Source organism: Varanus komodoensis, unplaced genomic scaffold (assembly GCF_004798865.1).
Source record: "Varanus komodoensis strain SLA01 unplaced genomic scaffold, ASM479886v1 scaffold17, whole genome shotgun sequence".
Taxonomy (NCBI): Eukaryota; Metazoa; Chordata; class Lepidosauria; order Squamata; family Varanidae; genus Varanus; species Varanus komodoensis.
The window spans coordinates 12,292,418-12,318,154 of record NW_025335505.1 but is presented as its reverse complement, the minus strand read 5'-3'; the positions used below and the strand labels follow the sequence as shown (position 1 = coordinate 12,318,154).

The 25,737-nt window shown below is 40.1% G+C and overlaps 2 protein-coding genes across 6 annotated transcripts in view; both read right to left on the bottom strand.

Moving 5' to 3' along the window:
- The window catches only part of LDLRAD4 (low density lipoprotein receptor class A domain containing 4), a 324,657-nt gene extending 320,006 nt beyond the window's left edge, over nucleotides 1-4,651 (bottom strand). For both annotated transcript variants that reach the window (XM_044426637.1, XM_044426638.1), the window contains exon 1: nucleotides 4,466-4,651. The gene's annotated coding sequence lies outside the window, so the exon portion shown is untranslated. The remainder of the gene's footprint in view (nucleotides 1-4,465) is intronic.
- A 15,863-nt stretch (nucleotides 4,652-20,514) lies between these two features.
- Nucleotides 20,515-25,737, bottom strand: part of CEP192 (centrosomal protein 192) — a 66,099-nt gene continuing 60,876 nt past the window's right edge. For all 4 annotated transcript variants that reach the window (XM_044426406.1, XM_044426410.1, XM_044426408.1 and 1 more), the window contains exons 43-47: nucleotides 24,929-25,048; nucleotides 24,261-24,379; nucleotides 22,633-22,741; nucleotides 22,216-22,274; nucleotides 20,515-21,219 (exon numbers count right to left, since the gene is read on the bottom strand). In XM_044426406.1, the coding sequence (XP_044282341.1) occupies nucleotides 21,081-21,219; nucleotides 22,216-22,274; nucleotides 22,633-22,741; nucleotides 24,261-24,379; nucleotides 24,929-25,048 (546 nt within the window). In that variant the 3' untranslated portion in view covers nucleotides 20,515-21,080. The remainder of the gene's footprint in view (nucleotides 21,220-22,215; nucleotides 22,275-22,632; nucleotides 22,742-24,260; nucleotides 24,380-24,928; nucleotides 25,049-25,737) is intronic.

The following is a 25,737-nucleotide window of genomic DNA, read 5'->3' as shown; positions in this document are numbered from 1 at the left end:
ATTGTTGCCATTTGCCGATACACTTTAAATAAAAGAGATACACCTGCATCAGAAATCAGCCACCCTGGTCTATCTAACCAGCAAGGAAGCTATTCTTAGACACAGTCATTAGTTGAGGAAAAGAGGGAAAATGTGTCAATATTTATGCAATGAGGGTGGATTCTCAGCAACTTATACACCAGAGTACTGGAACCAGGTCTTTTACGAAGCAGCTGATGTTAGCTGGGTGCCACTAGCAAATACATAAGCTGTATAGACCAGGCCTGGAGTAACTGTCTGAATCTGTTTAAAAATGTGTTGTTTCCCTTGCTGATAATGGAACAAAGAAATAATACTACTCCATCAGATAGACACATGCCTAGTGCCAAATACTATAAAAGAAACTTCTCATCATGTTAAAAGCAAATATCTATCCCCTTCAAAATACCACTTTCATCAGAGTTTACTCTAAATAAAAAATATTTTAAGAAACCCAGTTTACGTCTAGGTGATATATATTACCACATGGAGGCATGCATTTCCAAAAATATTTACACAGATGTCAGAACACAGACTTTAAACAACCCAACCAGTACTTTCAACAGTAACATTTGATACAGTAGAGATAAATCTCATGCACCTCTAAACCAATCTCTAAAAGCTAACTTGGCCAAGGAAGTGATAAGTCCAAGAGGAGAGAAATCCAATAGTTCTTAGTGTCCAGAGGGCCACAAGGTTTTTTGGAACCCCAGCTCTGACCTCAGACCTCTGCATTCAAAGCACAACCCCAACTCCCACATCTGGAACATAAAGAACTACACAAGCCACTTCTGTATAGAAATGATACTGTGTCTTACTTTGTTTATTGTAAAACCGTCCTGAGACTATTTGGTAAGAGGACAGTATAGAAAAGTTTAAATAAATAAATCTCTGAGGTTAGAAGAACAACCTTAGAGAATAGGTTTTGGGGGTCTTCTACAAGGAGACCAACACTGTGATATTCAAAATATGCTGGCGGTGCCTCGGCCTCCTTTCTTCCCAATCCAAAGCACCAGTTAGTTGGATACCATCTAGCTGCTTTTCAAAGTGGGAAGAATATAGAGCAACTTTTCTGTCCTTGCTTTTTCCACCCTGCAAAGGATGCTTATCATCCTCCAAGTTCCAAGGGTTATCCCCCATCCTCAGTAAAGTGTGCCCCTAGAAAGATTACTAGAAACTTATTATTGTAATCTTTCACCCAGTCCAGCAATAGTGAAAACTCTCACAACGATTGATCAGCTATGATGCCACTTTTATAAAGCTGCTAACCACTAAGTGAATTAACTTATCCAAAACAAATGTTCAAAAATAAAGGAAGTCAGGAGTGCACACTTTCCCTGAAGAAACATCTGGAAATCACACCAGGTAAAGAGGTTAAGGGGCAGTCTACCCAAACACAAACCACCTGAAATCAGAAAGAGTAGAACTGAAATTTAGCACTATGATAGGAAACTCATGCCAGAATTCTCAAGTCTTCTGAGCAATTACAAACAACATAGAGATTCTTATGCAATTTTGGCCTGAAATCCTAAAGGGACCACCAACAGGCAGCAGCTTTATTTCACCAACTTGAATCGGAGCAGCAGATCTCCTGCAGGAGGAGGAACCGCCAGTGCCGCCTAGCTTGCTGCAGCCATGCTCCCTCAGCAAGGCATCTCAGGCCAGTGCCGGCATTAGTCTTCACACCACTTCCTCTCATTCTCTTCTCAGTTATGGCCTTCACAGAGGCACAACTGATGCTAATGGAAGACAGGTACACTGAACATTGGCACCTCCTTAAGGAGGAAACAGACCTGCAGACCAAAAATGCATAATGAGGAAATAAGAGACCACACTTAGAAACAGTATAGACGTAATCAGAAAGAGTTTACTAGTATAGGAATCGTAGGGTTCACCCTTCAAATTGTTGGAAAACTGAGCTCTGTAATAACAGAAGCATAGGTTACCTGTGCACAGTCACAGATAATAATCTAATGCCTATGAATCATCTGATCAAGGAGGCAGAAAAGAATACAGGCCCAAGCACAAAATAGAGATGTCACTTCATACTTTCAAGTGCATAGAATATTTTGCAGTTACGATTGTGGCACTAAAGATTCTTGTGGTACACTCATAGTAACTCAATACTGAAAGCACCAGTACAGATATAGATGTGCAGAACATTTTGTCACTATTTCAGCTGGCAACAAAGTAAGGGCATTCACCAGTTTTAATATATGCCATCTCCTCTAATGTCCTGCCCAATAACCTATCACCTTTAATTCTAGCAGTAGGAAAATGGAATATTTACATGTTTCCTAGAAGCTACCAAACAACAGCACCATCACCAACAAATATAATTAACACTTGAGCGAACTCAATATAAGACTTCAGTTAAATCGGCTGAGGCAGCAATATTCTATCTACTTACCTGGAAGTAAGTCCCACTGAACTCAACAGGACTTAATTCAGAGTAAATATGTACATGATTGTACTGTGTGTAACTCAGAAATGAGAGCATTAAATGCTAACCCAGAATAAGAAGAAATATAACAGATTTCTAATGGTGACAGGTAAGAATCCCTTCCCTAGAAGCCAAACTGTTCACTACACAGATTGTCAGCTACAGGTAGTTATATTCTGAAATTGCAAGTCTTTGCAAAGTTAAGAACACAGAGGAACTTATTTCTGAGAAAGCACAGGCTTACACTGCCAAACTCTTAATTGCAAGATACCCTTTTGTCCTTATTACTTAAGTCACTTCCTGTTTCTTTTTCCAGAAAACTCCTTCAGCTAAAGTATTCCTTTATATGTATGCATATACATACATACACACAATCCAAAGAAGGCAAAAATGCTAGTAGGCATTCTAAAATAGCATGTTTTTCAACACTGACTGCTCCTCTGGTACCACATTTAAACTACTAAATGAATAATTGCATAATTTGTACCACTTGCATGCTAAAAGAACCACTTTTAAAAATGTTAAAGGTCAGATCTTGAAAGTAGCACAGATTGTGCTTGGTTTATCTTATGGTTTATTTCAATGAAATGGCTTCAAAATTCACCATTAAAGTAATCCCAACAAAAACAATCTGCATATACATATATAAAATATACAACTAATAACAGTATTCCCAGCTTACTCCAGAAGCTTATCCTAACTGCACCTAAAGCCAACACATAAAAGGAGGATGCATAAAGAATTGTTCTATTAAAGTGTGAAAAGTGACAAGCCATTTCGGCAAGTATTGACTTTCCATTTGCTGAGACCCCAGCGGATGCTTATTGCCTCTCCTATAAAAGTCGCATGCCTCAGTCTGTTGCACAGTGTACAGCTAGCAGTCTCCTCTTTGACAACCTCCTGGGGCAGTTTTTGAGTGTACAGCTGTATAGCAAGTAAAAATTAAATATATGTTGAAATATATTGCTATTTGTGTGTGTATTTTAAAGGCATTAGCTTGAAAATGATTCCTCTATTGCCTTACATTTCATTCATATTAAATGATTCTGTTGTATAAAGCTTTGCTTGCAGTGATGTGGGATACAGTTGCCATTCTCTTGAGACACCAACTCAAAAAACTCTATCTGGGACTCTCAGTAGTTCCTTCAAACCACAATACAAGTCGGAAATGTCAATTAAACACTTTCCAGCGCTATCTCCCGCTATTAAAATCCCCCAACAAAACAGTATAACCAGTTGCGGCTCACATGCACAGACCAATCATCCCAAAGCTGTATCAAACATGACAAATAGTTATTTCATATAATAATATTATTAATAATAGTAGTAGTAGTAATACTAATAGTGACGCAGTGATGGTTAACCTCACGCCTCTACTGGTAACCAGACTTCTTGAATGACAAAGTAACAGAAATGCCAGTGTTTGAGGAAGCCCTGGCAGGGTTTAGTTCCAACTGTCCTCCTCTGATTTCAGCTCCCAAAAGGCAGATGCATCCTCTGATACTATTTCAAACCCGGGCAAAACCCCACTGGAATATGCAGTCGTCTGGATAAGCATGTACGCTACAGGGATTACTCGGTGTGTGGTGGGTCCCACCAGCTAACGTGTGGTTTTTGTTCATAGCTTGCATCTCGGGAGTATGCCACACACAGAGCGAGACAACACACACACACACACACAGTCCTGCACGCACTTTGCCTGTGTGCCAAGGAAAGCGACGGCGAAAGACACAAAGGAGAAAGAGAAACCTCTCCTTCGGTGCAACCCCAGAAGCGCCTTGTCTCTTTAAGAGCCGCAGCAGACCTTCAACTTGGGCCTCTCCTCACTTTGCCAGACACTTAGTTTCTCCAGCTGTCTAGGAGCTGCCGCTGCTGGAGCAACTCCTTCCTTCTCGGGGACTCGCGCTTCCCGGAGCGCGGCAGCTCCAAGCGCCTATTTGCCAAGGGCAAGAGACGCAAGACACTCCACGCCCCGCGCTCCCCGGGCAGGTTGTCCACACTCACCTTTCCTTCATGACAGCCCTACACGCCGCCGAAGCACCAGGAGGAGGACTTTTCCTCATGCAGAGCAGACGAAGTCTCTTTTATTCTCCTCCTCCTGCTCCCCTCCCTCCTTCCCTCCGCCTGTGCGGCTGTCTGTCTGTCTGTCTGTCTCCTCCGGCAGGCAAGATCTGCGCGCTGAGGCTGTCTGCTTCCAACTCATTCCCAGTCCCAGTCCCTCCTCCTCCTCCTCCTCCCCCCCTCCCCTCCCGCCTGTCTGCAGCTAGTCTGGCTCTTAGTGACAGCAGGCGAGGAACGGGAGACTGGAGAGGAAGGGAGCCGGGACGGGGGCGGGGGAAGGCTTCCTCCCCTGCCCCTGGCGCTGCTATTCGCAGGCTACACTGACATCTGCAGGGCTGGATGTGTAAAGAACTGGCTCGACCGGGTAGCATCCCAAACGCAACGAACCGCAAGGGGAGGGCAACCTCGCTTATCCAGGGAAAGCCCTACGGATTTTGCTGCCTGAGGCTTAGACTGAAATGGAAGGGAGTCCCAGGCGAAACACAGAAATCCCATCTGGATTTACGACGTAATCCCGACTAGAGTACAAAACAGTTCACAGTGCAGAACAGTGGCAAATCCAGGACCAGTTATCATATGCTGTCCAGTGTATGGGAGCAAGTACTTAGCTTGGTGCTGAGAAGGTAACAGTGGTGGTGCCAGGAGGGCCTTGGTGAGGACCACACGCTGCCCTGCTCTCCTTCCCTCAGAATAAGCCCCTGGAGAGTTCCTCTATGAGGTATTTTGGTCCTCGGCTGTGTAGGTCTATTTTCTGATTCAGCACCAATGATACCACAGCTTTCAGTGCCACACCTGAGGGCAACAAGCTGATTTAGGGAGCACAGGACAGGCTGTGTGGTACACCACTTTCTCCTTCAGCATCTTGCTGCCCCCTGATATCAACACCTCACAGGCCTTGCTCTGCCTCATCCTGTGCTTGATTTCATTTTTCACTTGTCTGCATGTTAACTAGCAGCAACCTGGATCTAAATCCACTTTCAAAGGATTTTCTGGGGCATAAGTCAAAGCAGCCATAATACAATCCTCTGCATGTTTACTCAGATGTAAGTCCCATTAAGTTCAAGAATTTTTATTCCTCAGTAAACATGTTCAGGAACACAACCAGACACAACAGTTCAAATGCATCAAACTCAATTCATGTGACTTGTTCACAATTCATGTTTTATCAGCCCTGTTTATGTGTATGCCTCTATTCATTTCTTACCTTGTGTTCAGGAAGACATGCAAAGATCCCTGCCTCAGACCTTCCAGCTAAAAATGAAAAGTCTGGGGCTGCAGCTAGCAGGGTCGGCAACCTTGAAGGTGGGAATACGACATGAAATCCTGGTCTTCTCTCCGCACATTCTCAGCAAACACCTGAACAGGAATGTTATGTAGCAATATTTTTTATCTGCCCCATCTCCAAAGCTCAGAATGAGTCATAATTTTAAATATATATGCATCAAAGATATCAAATTGTAAAAACAATGCATGAAACAATATTGCATGCTTCAAAGTTCCCCCACCCAAGCCAACCCAGATAAGATCTTATCACTCCAAAGGAAGTGGGGGGGGGGGCATAGTTCAGTGGTTGAGCACCTGTTCTGAATGCAGGAAGTCCCTTGTTTGATTGTTGGTATCTCCAGGCAGTGTCATGATAGAATCCTGGAGAGTTGCTGCCAGTAAGTGTCAACAGTACTAGGCTAGATGGACCCAGTCTGACTCAATAAAGCAAATGCTGGAATTCATTAGTGCATTTGATTCAGTGCACACTTGGAATGAGTTAATTCCTTACGCAAAACATTCCTGCCTATGTAGATGTTTATTTGCAGTATTGATATTGCCTTATGTGTTTATCAGATTAGGCAAAGAGAGGGTCACATTCAGATGGATTATATCTTGTAGTTATTTTATTAAATCCAGAATTTTTTCATGCTTTGCATGAGATGCTGCTATGAGCCTTTTTGGGAATTTAAAAAAAATGATAGAAGTCAAATTAAGCAGAAGTGGGACTATGACCCACCAACTTTGAGTTTATACTGTAAAAGACAATAAACAACCCCGAATCTATTTTTCCCCTCCACTGAGTGATGTACACTACCAGTAACCCCATTGTGCATCCGACTATGGAGTCTCTAGCCAATGAAAGTGTCTTCTTCAATTTGTGTATTTTCCTTTTAAGGTGCCTGAGCTTCCTTGTTAACCAGAGTCCTGCAGTTAGTATCTGACATGCAAGATGTTCTCCATGAAAGGCTGTAGAGAACATGCCTAACACAAAAGACGTCATAGGATCCGTCATTGTCTGCAGGCAAATGTGGGAAAGTGATCTTTCTGAAAAGTGATCTTTCTGAAAATTGGGAAATCCATTGCCTGTAGGATAAATAATTCTGAGATCCTGAAAGAGAATTAGAAAATAAGTAGTCATTTTGCATGTTTTTTTTTTAATGATATGCCACTCTTCAGCATACATATAATGGCCATGTGGATTAGTTTTCTTATGTCTGGCACTGATCCACCAACCAAATATTCATGACAGGGTTCTAATTAACAAACAGGACAGGAAAAAACAGGGACAAAAAATAAATGTTAAGCATATTAATTAAAGCTGTAGGGACAGAGCTTTGCAAGTGTTGACAAGTACTTCCAACGTATTCATGATATATACTTTTTACAGATAATAAGTGAACTATAAGAGCTTTTTATAATATTTTCTTCTGATCATTTGACATTAGACATCATCCTTATATAGCTCCAAGTTCTTACAAGGGTCCAGAGGAGGGCAACAAAATGATCCAGAGTTTGGAAATGCTGTCCCGTGAGGAGAGACTGAGACAATTGGGTATGTTCAGTCTAAGAGAAGGCTGAGTGGGGACATGAAATTCACTCAAGAAATACTTCAAAGGCTGCCACAAACAAGGTCAAGCTCTCTTCTCACTGATACCAGAGGGTAGGTATAATCAATTCCAGTTGCGACAATCCAGATTTAGGCTAGATATCTGGAAAAATTTCCTTACTGTCAGAGCAATGTAACAGTGGAACCAGTTGCCTAGAAAGGTCATGAGCTTTCCCACATGAGACACATTTAAAAAAGAAATTGAATAGTCATCTGAGTGGGATGGTATAAATTGGTGACCCTAGACCCAATGGTCTTCTTGGCCCCTTTGATATTCCTTGTTTTTGCACAAGCTTGAGGGACTCTTATGTCTGCAGAGGGAGGTTGCTATCCAATGTGGCTGCTGTAACTCTTCAAGAGAATTATGGGTACCCAGCAGGAGGAGCATTGAGCTTAGGATTGCCTCTGTGCTTCCTATGCTTTCCAATCTTTAAAAAGCATGGGGCTAGCATAGTCATTTCTGCTGTCTAAATGCTTTCCTCATCATCATCAGGTGCACATCATCAAAAAGGAAAACTCAGCGGAGAAGGCAATCATGCTTAGGAAAGTTGAAGCCAGAAGAAAAGAAAAGCAAGAAGAAAGATAAATGTGAGATGACTTCATCAAGGAAGCCAGAGACTCGAATTTACAAGGGTTGAATGAGAGTGTCATTTTGGAGGGCTTTCACTTATACGGTCACCATAAATCAAAGAGAGATGGACAGCACATAACACAAGAGTAAAGAAAGAACAAATAGATGTTTTCATTAAAATTCTTCCAAGTTTTAAATGGCTATAGGAAGCCAGAAAAAAAATAATATATTTGGTGGAACTGCATTCAAGTTGGTTTAAATCTTCACAGAAACTTTCTGAGACTTTTGTTGTACACTTGCCACTCCCACCCACAGTAGTTTGTAGGTTCTTTAGAGAAACAAGGATTCTCCCATCTGGCCTTAGTGGGAATTAAATACTAGTGTAGCAGTGCAGTTCTGCTTTGCCACAGTGCCACATAGAGGTTAGGCGGCAGAATGTATGGGGATGCAATGGCTCCTCCATGCCACCCCACCCCCAAGCTGCTGGTTCAGTCCTAATCCCACAATGGGATCAGGAAGCAGAGTCAGCAATAAAGTGTGTGGGGAAGGGAGGGAAGAGGGCTTTAAAGCCACATCTAGGCATGAGGCCAAACAGATACTCTAAACAATGCTGTCCTCTTCCAGTTTTACCAAGGCTCCAGCATAGAAACATAGAAACAGAGCGAATCAGAAGGGGCCTCCTGGGCCATGTAGTCTGACCTCCAGCACCAGCTGGCTCTGCTCACAACATGCCCACCATGTGCATCTCCAGCCTATCTTTGAACACCCTCACCGATGGGGCCTCAACAACCTCTCGTGGAAGCCCATTCCACACCCTGGGGGTCCTGACTGTCAGGAAGTGCTTCCTGGCATCTAAATGGAACCTTGGTTCCCTGAGCTTTGCTCCATTGGAGCGTGTCCAGCCCTCCTCTGCAGGGGAGAACAGGTCTCTACCCATCTCCATGTGACATCCCCTCACATACCTGTATGTCGTCAACAGATCCCCTCCGAATCTCCTCTTCTCCAGGCTGAAGAGACCAGTTCCCTCAGTCTTGCCTCATACCCTATCCCCTGCAAACCGACCACCAACCTTGTGGCCCTACGCTGCACTGACTCTAACCTGGCTATATCCTTTCTGTAAAGAAGGGCCCAAAACTGAGCACAATACTCCAGTTGCAGGTGCACCAGAGCCGTATAGAGGGGTAGTAATACCTCTCTTGATCTAGAAGCCACACTTCTGGCTACGCAATTAAAGGTGGCGCTCACCCTCTTGCCAGAGCATCACACTGCTGACACTGATGTTTCGCCTGCAGTCAACCAGTACCCCGAGGTCCCTTTCACAAGTGCTGCTCTCCAGCCACTTGTCACCTAACCTGTACTTATGACACCTATTCCTGTGCCCCAAGTGCAAGACCTTGCACTTATTCACATTGAATGCCATCCTGTTGTCTCCTGCCCACTTCCATAGTCTGTCCAGATCCTTTTGGATCTGGAGTACCTGCCCCTCAGTTGTGGCCACTGCTCCAGTTTTAGTATCGTCTGCGAATTTGATCAGCAGACTGTTCACCCCTTCTTCCATGTCATTTATGAAAAAATTAAACAGGATCGGCCCCTGGGGGACCCCGCTTGTCACTGGCCGCCATCCCGATGATTCCCCACTAATGGTTACCTTCTGCTTTCGGTCAGTCAGCCATGTCCTAATCCACCGGACAGTGCTTTGGTGTATGCCAAAACGCCTCAGTTTCTCCACCAGGATATCATGGGGCACTTTGTCAAAGGCCTTGCTGAAATCCAGGTATACCAAATCCACTGCATCCCCTCCATCTAGCCATCTCAAAACCTTGTCATAGAATTCCACAAGGTTTGTCTGGCAGGACCTGTTTTTGTGGAAGCCGTGTTGTGTGGCTGTCAGCCTCCCTTCCCTATCTAGCATCACTAGATCTCTATTATGAGCCTTTCTATTGTTTTTCCCACAATGAATGTAAGGCTAACAGGTCTGTAATTCCCCATGTCTACTACCCTTTTTGAAAACTCGGACCACTGATGCCACCCTCCTGTCCTCTGGAACTTCACCCGTTCTCCATGAGGCCTCAAAAAATGGAGGCCAGCGGGCGTGAGAGAACCCCTGCCAACTCTCTAAGTACTCTCGGGTGTAACCCGTCAGGGCCTGGCGCTTTTGTAATGTCCAATGCCCTGAGGAGCCCCCCGACTTCTAGGGGGGTGACTCTAATCTGTGCCCCTAAGTCCCCGGCCTCATCTAATCTCTTATGCGGAACTCCCTCATCCTGTGTTGGGGAGAACACAGAGGCGAAATAGTGATTTAGCACCTGTGCCTGTTCCCTCATGTCAGTCACTAGATCTCCTTCCTCCTTATGTAGTGGTCCCACCACTTGTCTCCCCTTCCCTTTCCTATTTACATGCTGAAAGAATGTTGCTCTTGATATTCTTGGCAAGTCTCAGCTCCTAATCAGCCTTAGCCTTGAGAAGAATCCTTCTGCAACGGGCCTCCTCCTCCCGGTATACCCTTTGTCTATTTGCCCCAGTACCCATTTCCTATGGAGGTTCCTCTTTCATCTAATCCCTCTAACCACCTCCTTTCGCATCCATGGCGGTGCTCTCCTCCGTCTCCCCACCTTACTAACTAGAGGTATGGTCAAGGCTTGCACCTCCAAAACCACCCTTTTGAGTGCCATCCACCCCTCCTCAACTCGCTTACCTTCCAGTAACCTATCCCAGGAGACTTTCCCCAGTCTGGCCTTCAGTTGGCCAAAGCTGGCCCTCTTGAAGTCCCAGCTTCTAGTGCTCGACCTGCTGCACGTTCCCAGTCCCCTGATCTCAAAGCAAGGATGGAGTGATCACTCGCATCCAGAGCTCCCCTAATCTGTACTTCATCTATCAGCTCCTCTCTATTGGTCAAGACCAAGTCAAGGATATTTCCCCCCCCCTCATTGCCTCTCGGACCCTCTGTGTGAAAAACTCTCCCTCTATAGCTTCTAGGAAGTGACATGATCTGGTTGTCACCGCCAAGTGAGTCTCCCAACTAATATCTGGGAGACTGAAATCTCCCATAATTACTGTGTCTCTCCACCAAGATATCCTTAGAATCTGGTCTGTCAGGCCATCATCCAGGGTCTCAAGTTGACCTGGAGGGCAATAACATACCCCCACTGTCAGGCCTCTCTTTGCAACAGGTCTCTCAGCTTTAGGTAATCACGCATATTAAACATGTTGAACCTTTCTTCAGTACAATATACAACCAAGATAAATTATACATTTTGTTACAAAATAAAATGGCATCCAATATACACACTGTATGACACATTGTTTCAAATTTGGAAAAACTTTTTAAAACTCTAATACCTAATTCAAACACGTAGATCCTTGAGATAAGAGTCCATGTGAAAAACATCCCCATTTTTATATGCATCATTTCTTGCTTCAGATCTGTCCTGAACTTCCCAGCCATGAAGGAAGCAGGGAAACAAGTGGTGCATGTATGATTTTAATAATGTGTTTACATATTTCATGTATTTTTTCAAGTAATACACTTTCTTCAACTGTTTTTTACAAAGAATCTTGGTTTATGCTTTGAGCAAGTGGTGTGTTTGAGCTAGCCTGATGTTTCAAAGTGCTAGTTTTAACCCTCAAAGCCCTAAATAGCTTTACTTAAAAACATTTATTTCTGTATTATATATCACTGTTTTCTTTTCTTGGTACCATCAACTTTTTTTTTTTTTTACAAGGGAGGGGAGTTGAGTTACTGTTCTTGTTGATTTGGAGAGTTTGGGCTTTTTTATAACATTGACATTTTCTGATGGTTGTTTAATGCTTTCTGTGCATTTCATGTTTGTGTAGTATTGTATGTTACTTGGAATATAAGATAGATATGAACACATAAAAACAAATATACAGTTCTCTATATTCTGATTTGATAAACTAATTATAAGAACTAAGCACTAGCAATAAAAAAGTGCTCAAACTACAGGAAAAGACCTTCATGGTGTGAGCAGATCACCTGAAGGAAAAGCACTAAGTTTCAGGGAGGTGCAAGATCCTGCTTTAGGAATCATTCATTGGTTCCTACTAAAGGATTCTTTTTGATTCTAGACTGAATTTGTTGGAGTGACAGCTTCAGTATCAAAACTTGATTTCATTTTAATTGCATTTTCCTCCCCATGTGTAGTATTAGAGTCAGACATGTTGTATTCTATCTCCCTTTCTAATGGCAATTTTGGATTAGTACCTCCATCCACAGATTTTCATGCATAGCTATGGGATGCATGCAAGCCTTACATGTGCAAAAATTTCTGTATAATCTTCTTTGGAACAAATAGTTGGTGTTATGGCTGAGAAGAGAAGGTAGAATAATTTTAGAGAGGAAGCTGAAGCTAAAACTATTTGAAGATTATACTAGAGCAATAGCAAGCAACCTGGCATCATGGACTTTGGCTCCCATCAGCCAGAGATAGCATGGACACTAGTAAGGAATTATTTGGACTACAATTATTACTGTAGTCCAAAATCATTATAAGTAGTTGCCATTACTAAGAACAATTCAGAATGGGTCATTCTAGAATAGGTCCCCATGTATTCTGGGATCACTGTTTAACATTGTTTGGGCTAATAGAAAAAGACAACTAACATGATCAAGGGGGTATAGCAAGTACGCCATGACAAAAGCTTAGAAAAAGGGGAATTAAGAATAGACATGATGGAGATGCACAGCATTATACATGATGTGGAGAAAGAAAACAGGAAACCAATCCTTCCCTGCCCCTTCTAATACTAAAACCCAGAGTCATCCCTTGAAGTGGTTTGGTGGGAGGCTCAGAATAGTCAAAAAGGAGGACTTCTCCACACACTGTTAAAACTACGGAATTTATGACCATGTGATGTAGTGACAGTCCTGAGTTTTGAGGCCTTTAGGAGATTGGCAAATTCCAGGATGAAAAGGCTGTAAATGGCTACTAGTCCTGATGTTCTTCCAGGGTCACAGGCAGTGTAGGTAACATGTAATGCTGCTGTGTACTCATGTCTTACTTGTAAGTTTCCTGCAGACAGCTGCCTGGCTACTGTGTGAATAACATGCTTGCGTCTTACCCGGAACAGCTCTTCTCATAGTCTTCATGTTCTTAGTGACATGTTAACTCTCTTTAAGGAACTGAGCTTGATGGTTGAAGGATAAAGTAAACTGAAGTGGCAACAGCATTTCCAGACTTATCTGAACGATTATATTGGCTGTATACAGGATGCAGCAGCTTTATGGTTGCCAAGCATGCTTTGAAAGACCATTCCAAACTTCTAAAGAGTACAATTTCTTTATGTATGATCTAATAAAAATGATAAAAATGTCATATTTTGTCTTGAGCAAATAAAATACTTAATGGCAAGAATTAGCAGTAGGGTCTGTTTCTTTCTTGTGTTCACATGAGTTATTGACTAACATGGCATCTTAGGGTGCTGGAGGCATTTTGGAACTGGAGAGCAAATAAAATGGGTTTTAATGCAGTTGTAAGAGGGCACTTCAGTTTAAAACTTCCACCCTCTTTGTCTTTTTGCAATTAGATGGCTAAATGGGATTCCAGTGTGCTTTTGTCTGTGTAAACCATATGAGAGTATAAAAGCTTGGAAAACTGAGGAGGAATCTAAAGCTTATTCACACAGTTTCATTGAAAGCGTGGGTGGTTTTGGAGTTCAAATGGCTCTTGTCCCCGGGAGCTTAAAAAAAAGCACACCAATTTGAAACAACAACAAAGGCAGCTTAAAAACCTGATATTGCATTGTGTTGAAACTGTATGCAACTGCAGTCCAATAAATGTAATTTGTTCAAAGGTAGTACATTTCAGAATGAAAATAATGTGAATTGACTATTGTGGAATTAGTCTCTCTTATTTAATACCAATGTTATGCTTAAGTCTGGGGAAGAACCTCTGTCTGTGTATATTTACGATCACAGTGTTATCATATTTCCCAGTAACCTTAAGAAAAGGAAGGGGGAAATTACATGAGCTAGCATAAAATGCTGGAAAGGACCAGACCAATCTGATAAGCCACAAAATGCTGCTTCACTAATCAAAAAGTCCTTTGCAATGATGCATCCCATTTCCCTCCTTTCAGAACCTTATTGCAGGGTCCACCAGGACAAGCGACAGGACATCTTGGCTGTTGAACTATGCATAGTAGCACATTGTGGTGCTTTTCCAGTTAAGTCCGTGGGAATTTTTCAAAAACAGACCTCATAATTTGTCTCTTCATTCAGTACCATGAATTCCAAGGTAGTGTTCTAAATTCTTTTAACAGCACACAGACAAATGGAATATTTCCTTCTGGTAAATGGAATGACAGGTGATTAACTGCCAAAATACAAAGGAATACTTGATAGGCTGTGCAGAGTGACAAGGCTGTAATAATTCTATTCTTTGTATGCAATGTCCCTATCCCACAAACAAACCTGTTTGGAAAGAGGAAACAGCAGTGAGAAAGAATTTGGCCCCAATTGAATTTGCTACTGGATATTTCTCACTGCAGAGCCATTTAAGGCTTGAATGAATTTTCCAAGGAAACTTTTGTGAAAACGTATTTTTGTGACTCCATTTAGTACAAATATTCCTTGTGGGCTTATAAAACTGTCCCTAACATTTCCTGGCAGTAGATTTTAAATGTTCTGAAAGGAATTGTACTTCACTTTGAATGGGATATCTGGCACTCACCACACAAAATAAGTATTTGAATATTTATCGCAAGTATGCAGCATTTTGCAGGGAACACCCAAAGATCTCTTTCCACAATTATCTTGTTCCAGCTGTAATATATTAGCAGTAGCCTCCTGAACAGACCTTTTGATAAAACAGTTTCTTTAACTTTTTCCCCCTCCTGAACACAATTTATTCCCTTATTCACAGCTCTTTGTAGCCATCTAATCTCTCTGTTTATGTCTCTGACACAGCCACAATACTTCTCGACTGACATACCTGACAGCTCTGACTAGTGACAGAATGCTCACAATGAAGCAGAACTCTATGCAGGATGAGTATTACCTACCGCTAGCCTAGTGGAAATTTGAAATGAAGGTAAGAAAAGAGACTGACTAGTTTTGCCCAACCTTTTTTTTTTTTTTGGCTGTTGAGGACAATTTCCTTTAATTACTTACCAAATGAAGCAATTGTTTATTGAAGATTCAGTATAATCCTTAGCACTGCAATTTAGAATGTATAGAAATTAGTACAAAAAGTTTTAAAGACATGATTCACAAATATGTTCTGGTGACAATCCTTGTCTTCCTTTGGCCAGTTCAATTTTCTTAGAGACAGTATGTGCCAGTGGAATTCAGGTTAACACAGATGGAAAAGACAATTCCAGTACCAATTAGGGCACCTAAAAGCAGTACAAATGCATAACGTGTATGAAATCTTTACTACTTTTTAAAATAGTACTGCCTTTAAAAACAGTTATAGCCACATAAGTAAGCTTATGATTACTACTCAAGTGGAACTATTTAACAGAGACAACAGTGCCCTTTGGTTCAAAGCAGCATACAGACACCTACCTCACACTCTGCCTAATGGTAGGGCCAACCTAGTAACACCTCTTCTCACATTTTGCCACATGGGCTCCACTAACCATTATTTGTAACTTCAGAATAAAGCTTCTAACTTGTGAGTAGAGCTGACCTTCCACATTCATAGGGGTTAGGAGCACAGACCCCAAAAAGTGGATAAACCATGAATATCTCTAGATCCGCACCACCAGACCTTAGCACTTAATAATACTGTTGATCTTTTGTGTACTGGATTTCTTCTACCTCTCCCTCTCAGACCTTGGTCTGAACCAGCAGGGCTTCCATTCTTTATTACATTCTTATGTTCTTATTCCCCTTCCTTTCACTCACAAGTGACTCTTTGCACCAAGGAAATGCCGGAGGGATTTCCCTCTCCAGATGGACTGGACAAGAAGGCATGCTTTGGAGGCCCTCCCTATCTCCCCTTTCCTCTTCCTCTCTCTATGGTGATCATTTTCTGCAGTAGGCTGCAAGCACCCCCCCCCCACACACACACACACACAAAATCTCATTTAATTATTGAAAGCAAACTCACAAATGATCAAATCTGCAAAGTTAAATCTGCAGAAGTTGTGGTTTGACTGTATTAATGTTTTGCAAAGTTGTCTCAATCTTCAGTACTGGTAAAATACTTCAAGGATGCAATCTTGTTTAGGCAATAACAAATCCAACCACTCCCAATGCTCCTTATGCAGGGAAATGTAGTTTCTTCTTTCTAAACATGCATATAATTGCATCCTAAATATCTTTTCTACTTGGTCAACGTATGGAACTACATCTAAAACAAAAATCATTTACTTACAATGAAACCGTTTTAAGACTTTAAAAATATGTTAGATGTACGGAGGAGGCTATTACTTGTATTTTTTTTTAAATGCAAAGCTGTTTTTGGGGAAGGAAATTTTGACTAAATAAATGGGTATGGGAGCTCTTTATCTGAATCTTCTCTTAATCACTCAACACCCCCACCGACTTGCCTCCATATGAGATTCCAGTCATGTGTTCATAATTGAAGCCCTGCAAGGCAAATGAACTGCCTGGGAAGAGATTATGAAAAGAGAAACAGATTAGGGAAAAGGGTTAAGCATTCCATTCCTCTTCACTCTGCGTTCATGCTCTAAATACTTAAAGTGGCTTCATGGTGTCTTAGAACATTTGCATATAACATGCAATTGACACATGTCAAAGTAAAATTCACTCCCCATGATACACACATCAAGTATGTGACTTCTGGGTGAAAACGTACATTAACACTTAGCAAAATCCACAGTTTCCCTGTTCTTCCTCTGCACTCCCTTTTAATCCATTTTTAAGTTAAACATAATGCTAACCCACGCTGTACGCTGGTTTGATCCTGTGTACCAGGTCACTGTATATTAACAGATTCTCCCCAAATAAACCATGTTTTGTTAACCAGCTGCAAACCATAAATTTAAGCCAGTTTGTTGCTAGCTTGCAAAGTCTGCCTTGTTTAAACCATTGCTTGTGATGTTGGTGTCTGGCAAGAGCAGCCTCAACTGAAACCACTGTTACCTAGCAAAATAGGTGGAAAAGAAACAAACCCAAATAAGGAAAGAACTTCCGTTTTCTTGTCTGCAAAAAAATTCATGACTGAAGCAACAAACTGTAATTAACATAAACCATGGCTTAACACTGTATTTAAATTCAGTCCGTAACTAAAGGGGAGTCACAAAAGCCAGACTGTTTAATAACAGCACTAATTTTTCAGATGAATTGTCTCTGAATAGTAATATTATGCTCATTATTTTATGAACATAATGCAAATGTTAGCATTTATGTAACATTTGAAGTGTTCAGAACACTTTAAACATCCTTTTTCTATTAGCCAAGTTTCTTCCATCCTACTTCCCCACTTTAGCTTTCAAGTTTATTCAGCACTTTATTTGGAAAATACCTACTTTAGAATCCTAATTTCCATTTAAGTGGTATGTTGTCATTAAACATTGTGTGATATATTCTAATCCAGGTCAAACATGCACTGCCAGTGGGAAAGTTAACACATTCCAATGTGTTTTTGTTATTACATGCCATCGAGTTGTCTCTAACTAATGGTGAACCTGTAAATGGAAACCCTCCAAATCATCCTATCCATGACAGCCTTGCTCAACTCCTGTAAATTTAAGTCTGTGGCTTCTTTGTGGAGTAAATCCATCTCATGTTTGGTCTTTATCTTCTGCCTTCAACTTTTCTTAGCATGGCTGTCTTCTCCAGTGAAACTTGCCTTCTTATGACATGCCCACAGTATGACAGCCTCATTTTTGCCTTTGGGAAAGTTGTAGCTTGATTTGTTCTAGGACCACTTGTTCATCTATCAGTTCAGGGTATTCACAAGGCTATTCTCTAGCACGATGTTTCAAATGTATTTTCTTCCAATGTGTGGTAAATGCTAATTTCAGAAGCATGCAACATAGTATACAATTAGAAGAAAAGCTGTACATTCAAAACTAGAAAGCAGGCAAATGAAAGAAAAATGCCCTAAAAGAATTCATAAAAGTTACAGTTAATGCTTCACAAATCATGATCTACAACATTAATTAAAATGCAACTAATACTCTAGCCAAAAACTTCAACTAGAAGCAGAAAAAGCTCCAGTGTTTTAGCCAGCCACGAACCTGACTTGACTGATAAAAAATATAGGTACATGAAATCTTACTATGTTGTTAATAAGATATGTAAATCAGAACTAGGGGGCTATATGATAGTATTCTACACACCTCAAGGTATTGAGCATTTTACTTGGAGATTTAATATTTTAAAAAAATGATTAATGATTATGGCTTGCATTCCTATACATTATATTGAACATTCTCACACATTGATCAATCGATCTATTCTTATGTGCCGTCAAGTCATCTCTGAGTGAGTTATTTATTTATTTAAAACTTTTCTATTCCGCCCCCATCGCAACAAAGCCTCGGGGCAGCTCACAACATAATTAAAACATATAAATAACAAATTAATACAATTAAAAATTTTAAAAACCCAGTAACATCTCGGCTTAAAAATTTAAAACATATAAATACATAATAAGTTAACAATTAAAATAAGTTTTAAATAAAAAGGTCTTCGCTTGGCGCTGAAAAACAATAACGACGGCACGAGGCGGACCTCTCTGGGGAGTGCATTCCATAGGTGGGGCGCCACCGCAGAGAAGGCCCTCCTTCAGGTACTCACCCTCCTAGTATCATTCACGGAGGGTTCCCAGAGAAGGGCATCTGTTGCCAATCTCAAGGGGCGGGAGGGCATATATGGGCGCAAGCGCTCCTTTAGTAATGAATGTGCTCCAAAATGTCCTGTACTTGTCAGCCCCGAAGAGCTCATTGTCCTTTCCCGTAAGAAAGCAGACTATAAATTTAAGTAAGTAAAAGCGGCACACTTTTTGGTTTCAACAACTACAACTGTTTACCTTCAAAACTCTGCACAGGTCATAAAATTATTCTTGTGGAGAGAACTGGTTACTGGCTATAGCTCATTAACAGTCATAGTAAGATTTTAGATTAGGTGGCTACACTAGATGAAAGGCCAGCCACTTTAGTCAATGTATCTATAAATGCTGGAAAGCATGAAAAAGTAATACATACTTCGCTGAGTATTCAATGGCAATCAAAGCTGATTTTAAATGTGGATATGAGATACTTCATATGGGCAATCTATTATACAGCAGGATAAGCAGTACATTTGAGTAATTGGCTAACAGTAGCAATTTCAAAGTTTTTGTTACGCCTGAAGCCCCTTGACACCTCAAGGCTTGCAAGACTTGCACCCAGACCACATTGTCAGGAACAGCTCAGGATATCACTGCAGATGATGTGGCCACGGACCCATTACAGAGTAGACAATCTAGCACACAAAACAGGCAACACCTTGCATTTATCAGCCTGGAGTAAAGTGGTATGCTTGGAAGCAGCAGAAGTTCACGGAGCAAGACAATTACCCTGTTTATAGTTTATAAACTATGGGGATTGTGAGAACAACCCATCATGGGTTATTCAGGGTGGTTTATAAGCCCCCTGACAGCCCAGAGCTCATTGTAGGTTGTGATAGCCACACTCTTGGGGTTATCATGGAATCCTTGCCAGCCTTGCCTTGTAGCTGACAGGCAAGTGTCACTGACAGTGGTCATGTAGCATAAGCTACAGCTCACAAGGGAAGTCTTCTTACTAGCTACTGTGAGGGATGTCAGCAATTCCTGCTACACGCTCTCCCTGCATCACTAACAAGCATTGTGAGGGATGGGGCGGGGGAACCTCAGTGCTCCCATGGAGTTCCCCAGGATACTTACAGGATGACTGAGTGGGCAGGCAGGGAAGCCTACCTGAATGTTCCCAATAATCTGCTAGGGATAGAGTAGTTTACCAGCCACACAGTGTAGCTGTTTACACAATGTGGGTTACTGTGTTGTGCAAATCTTTCTAGGGGCCATACGGAAATCTTACTACCAAAGCTAGCTGGGAGAATTTGGCCCAGTTCATGATAGCTACTAGTAATGCTTTGCCATAAGGGGATTATGTCCAGGGGCTCTGAAAAAATTTCTTTAGCTAATGATGTTCATTGGATCTTGAAAATTTGTCAGTTTTAAGAGTCCACTTTTGGCTAAACAATAACACTACACTTATACCCTGCCTTTTTTCCTCTTGTGAGGAAGCCAAGTTGGCTTACATAGCCCATTTCATCTTCTCAACAACCCTGTGAAGTAGATTAGGTCAAGAAAGAGTGACCAGCCCAAAGTGAGCTTCATGGCTAAGTGAGGACTAGAAATAGGATCTCTTAGATTCTCAGCCCAGCACTGTACCACACCAAATTAGCTGTCTTGAATGAATTTTCATAATTTGGTTGTTGCTCACCCCTAACCCAGTTCTTCAAGGAGTTCTACTTCATGACATTCCCACAAGGCATAGAGCCTTAAATGACATAAACTGTTTCATTGACTCAATCAGAGGTGGATACCACCTTGCCACTTTTGAATGCATCTATAATATTCAACAGTATTCATCATACTCAGCCAGTGATGACATTATTGAAGTTAACAACTGCTCACATATTAGCTGTATAATGAAGAAGAGGATTTTGTTACTTAGGGAATGTAAATAACAAAGTTATTTTAAACTTAATATTGGGGTAAACGTATTATTTGAACTGTATCCATGACAGCAGAATACTCAAGTAAAAATACAAAACAAATGCCAAGATCACCCAACATTCTAAGAACATCTGTTTTGATTTTCTGCCTCAAATCTGAAGCCAAACAGAAACAGGTAAGGTACAGAGTTTAGTAGAAGGCATTGCAAAGTAGGCAAGAATTTAAGGAAAACTTTATTTTAAAGTTAAATCATGTTTTAACATATACAATTATTATTTGTGAAGAAAAAAGTAAGACACATTGCTGCTTCCCATCAGCCAAAGTGCAGTAGTGTAAGTTGCATGATGACAAAATTATTTTATTAAAAAAATACAAACACACATTTTCCTATAAAATAATTTTAAAGTACAAAAAAGGAACCTGTCATCCAATAAATTAGATGTAAATTTAGCATGCACTGTGAACAGCAGTTCTTAATTACTGTTCTGACAAACCCTCACCAAGCAGCTGAATGGTAAGAGTACCACTTTTGTCTGTCTCTACCACCAATACACCTTTGAAAGTGCCAGATGACATTGGTTTGAACTGGACTGGTAAATTGCAGTAGTGGTAACATCTGCAAAAGACAAGTTAACATACATTTAAGACTGTTCCAGTTTTACTCAGAATTTTGTAAAAAAAAAAAAAAAACAACTCAATGTTTTGTAAAGCTCTTTATCTTTTCAAGAGTCCTGTATACCTTAGTCTAGAAGACAAAGCAGAATAGTATCTTATCAGATAGTCAGAATGTTATAACTTACTAGTCATTGTCTTCCACTGGGAGTTCAAAATGGCTTTACAATCTTTATGCATGTGCCATTTTAGCTCTGTTTCATACTAGAATGATATTCTAGAAAGAAACAAAACCATTCTAGGAAGGTCGTGTACAGGTCACACAAAAATGCATTACCTGGAATGCTTCTGCTTGCACCATGTTTGCTAATCAAAGGTTTGAGACAGATGCCTTAGGGATACAAGGTTGTTTTTTTTTCACTGACTACCTCTACTGTAGAACAGCAACATTTAATTCTTAGAAACTTGGCACTTCTCAGCATTGTCCTACCAAAATTTTCTTAAGTCCCCATTGTCTTTTTAAAGGATCTTATTTTATATTATTGGGTGTTATCAGAGGCCTTGGAAGCCTCTTGTCAGGCAGAAAACGGGGTTATGAATGTTTTGAATAAAACAAGCAAATGAATACTGTGATCTTCCTTTACACTTCTATAAATAAGGCAGGATATAAATACTAAACCCTTTAGACATTCCTTGAATCCAATTTTCTTTTAACACCTGTGTTCATTTTTAACTATCTGCCCCTCTCTATTTCTAATTCCTATTACTGTACTGTAAACTTCACGCTACTCAGTATTAAGCACTTAATAATACTGCTTAAACATAAAGCAAACTGAGATTGCTCTGTTCTATATGAGGTCCAAAATGGTGAAATGGCAGGACTACTTGGAAACTCAAACGCAGTTTCTAGTTCGTAATAACTAATAACTGGTACTTCTCGACAAGTTAATCCCCACATCAATCCTTTTAAAAGGCTCCAGAAAAATATGACTTCACTTACCTCAAATTATAATGGAAATGCTTGATGTAAAAAGGCTCTCTGGGACTTCTAAATTTCAGCTGCAATATAATAAGTTCAGAAAAATACTGATTTTAAACCAAGTATATAGTTCCTCAGACTATTATAAAATTCAGGAAAAATTATTGGGACACAGGTCTGAGAAAGGTTTGTAGCATGTAAGCTTGGCCAACAAATCCCGATACAAGTTTTAATACTGGGGTTTAAGTTTAATACAGTATCAGTTTTCTAATCAAAGATAATTGCTTTTCATCTGAAAATAAATACAGAATGTAAACCAACAAGCAATTCAGGTACCGAGGAGTTTAGCATGAAGCACATTATTAAGCATTAGATCTATAAGCATTATGAGTTATTATGTAGGTTTCATCTGGAAGAAATACTTGGAAGTTAAAATACCCGATTTGGAGAGGTAGAATAATTCCTCACGCAGATTTTCAGTGTGCTTGATTCACCAATCCTAGTTGGAGGAAACGTATAAACATCTTCTTGGGCACATACCCCTTTCCTGATTTTAAAAGAAAGATATAATGTTTATTATATTTTGCTGTCATTTTAGATAGTCAGATTCCTTTTAAAGCAAACGTTTTTGAAACCCAACTTTTTGGCCTTACTGGAGTCATAACTGCAGAATAAGTTCCCTGCAGTGTCCCATTAAATTATATCCTTGCTTAGTATTAGGGAATTTCTAAGGACACACTTTAAGAGCACTTTGAAATATTGATGGTTTCTTGAATACTCTGCTGTGATGGTATGTTTTTATAGATTAAAAGTGATGCAAGGATACTAACCCTAAAAAATCCATTAAGTGTTAACAAAGTTTCATAGTAACAGGAAATTGATTACAATGGCCAGAACCTTTATACCACAATCTTCATGTTGAGCTAGGCTGATCTGTTAAATAATGAGGTTTTGTATTTCTTGATGTATTATGTATTTATTAGATTTTCAGCCATCCCTATTAGCCACAAAGCTCCCTGGGTGGGTTACATCTTGAAACACAATGGGCAACGTGTCTTTTATCCACAGGGTTGAGATTAAAAAACATGTCCAACCCTCTCCCAGAAGGATAGCTGGCAGCAGGACACAGCTGCCTGGTAATTTGAGACCTTCAGTCCCAAAGTGCTAAGGAAGAAAGTTGCCATTAAATCCAGATAGCAGCCCTTCTTATCCCCGGTAATCTATGAGATTTATTCTGTATGGCCACAAACTACAATAGTGTTTGGAGAAGGACAAGTAAAAAGAAAACTGGCATCTTTTGCCTTCATGTGATATACCCCTCAACAAGGTGAGAAACATACTTAAGAGAACCTTCCATGATTGTTGCATGGTATGGGATAATACCAAAAGGAGCAGAATCACCACCAGGATGGAAGTCTCAATATGGGCCATGCCAAACATTGGATCTTTCATAATGGAAACTATCAGATTGTGGAGTCTCCAGTTAAGTCTCCAATTTCAATTCAATTTCATACAAATGCTTAGTGAATAGACCGAGAACTTCAACTGGAGAAATCATGCTCTGAGAACTGACTGCTACATTAAGTGCTGGATATTGTGCAAGACACTGAAAGATTCCCTGCTATCTCTTAGACACGGAATAACACCACTTGATCTGATGGGATCAAATGAGGTGGTAGACTTCTGCAGGCACTAATCGTAGCAATGGTGTGGAAGGAGATGCTAAGAAAAGATAGTCATCATGGTCGCTCAAGACTATAGCTGATAATATTCATCCATAGTTCCAAGTACATAAAAGTGATGGTGACAATAATATTTTCAACTGCTCTGGAGTTTAAGAAATGTAAGTGACTGTCAGATATGTGGGGCAAATTGTTTTGTACAATGTCACTTACATTTTACCAGCTGAATTTATAACACAGTAGCTATTTGATCTTGCAACCCTGAGTGTGGTAAAATATTATGAAGATGCTTGAATACTATCAAATAGCAAATTACAAAGTTCTTTTTGTTGATTAAGGACAAGTGCACACAGACATATTTTATATTACATTTCATGTACATACCAGATTTTGTGCTCAAAAATGTCAGAGTAATCTCTTCTTTGGGACACATCTTGAACCCTAATTTTTACTAAGGCAGCTTTGGAACCTTCCTCTTTTAAAGCTTCATTTTGTAGGATACCCTGTTACAAGAAACAACTGGAATTAAACATCAAGACCGTCTCCTCAAATTATGCTACACGTTTTTATAGAAGGTTGTGAAAGGTTAATTTGGCAAGATGTATAGGTAAAATCCAATGAACTAAACTTTGGCCAAATTAAGCTGTGCTCTAATTTTATTTTACAAGTATTAATTCTCTACACTTGTTCTTAACCTACAACTTCATTGCAAAGAACACAAGAAATTAATAAATGAGGTACAAAAGCTGCCCTGAATTCTGTGAAGGCAGTTCTGCACCCCAATAATGATGGCATTTTATTGGTTCTATATTACAAAATATAGTAGGAGCTGTAGGGGACTTTGTTAGTGTTATGCTTCTTATTAAACATGCAAAAATTAACATGAAATGGTATTAGTAGCAGGCTACAACAACCTTAAGACCAGCATTTACCAGTTGATCCTGTCAATTTATCTAGTGGGTAAAACTGCTGACTAATTTCAACAGGAAATAAGACATCTGCTAAGAATTAATTTAATTCAGTTAATTAATGAGCTTGTTTTATATACTCACCATTCCACAAAATTGGAGTCTGTGCTTGTCTTTCACGTGAGAATGATGAATGGGATGACACTCAAGATCCCAGAACTGAGAATACTGCCCTCTATCTCTAGGCAAAAAGGTAACTTTAACCTATGAGGAAATAAAGTTAGAAAATTGTATAGGTATATACTATACACACACTTTTCTGAACTTCAAAAAATTAATTTTTACTGTGACTTTCAAAATCAAAACAAAACATTTCTAAACCTCACTGAGCTGCAATGACAGCACTTTTCATCAATTGTAGATGGTTAAAATATTAATTCACTAGCACAAGCTCAACAGCTGCTATAAAAACAACTTTCAGGACCAAGATAAACAAGGAACAAATCCCTTGTTAAATATATCTAGTCTGAGCAATGATAAGATTAGTACCACCAAGTTAACGGCAAGACTTTAAATCCCTATGGTCTTTTAGGAAGTATGTACTATAACACCTGGGGAAGATGAAAGCATGATCAAAATTGCAAGAGAAAAAGTTGTACCACATGTATTATTCTCAGACACTAATTGAGTAACCCAAATGAAAAAAGTTCAAATTTATACAACAAACTCCATGGCAAGTGCCTTGCATAGAGTTGGAACTAAATCATAGGGGAAACTTACTTCTATTTTCAATTTTTTTCAGATTTCTGAAAACTGAGTTTTGAACACAAAACTAACTTCATTTCCCATAACTACTAATGCTAGTTACATCCTATAAGATTGGAATTATAGCTGTTTTTCCTTTGAAGCCACACAAATCTTCAAAGGAAAATACACACCATCAAATAAACTTA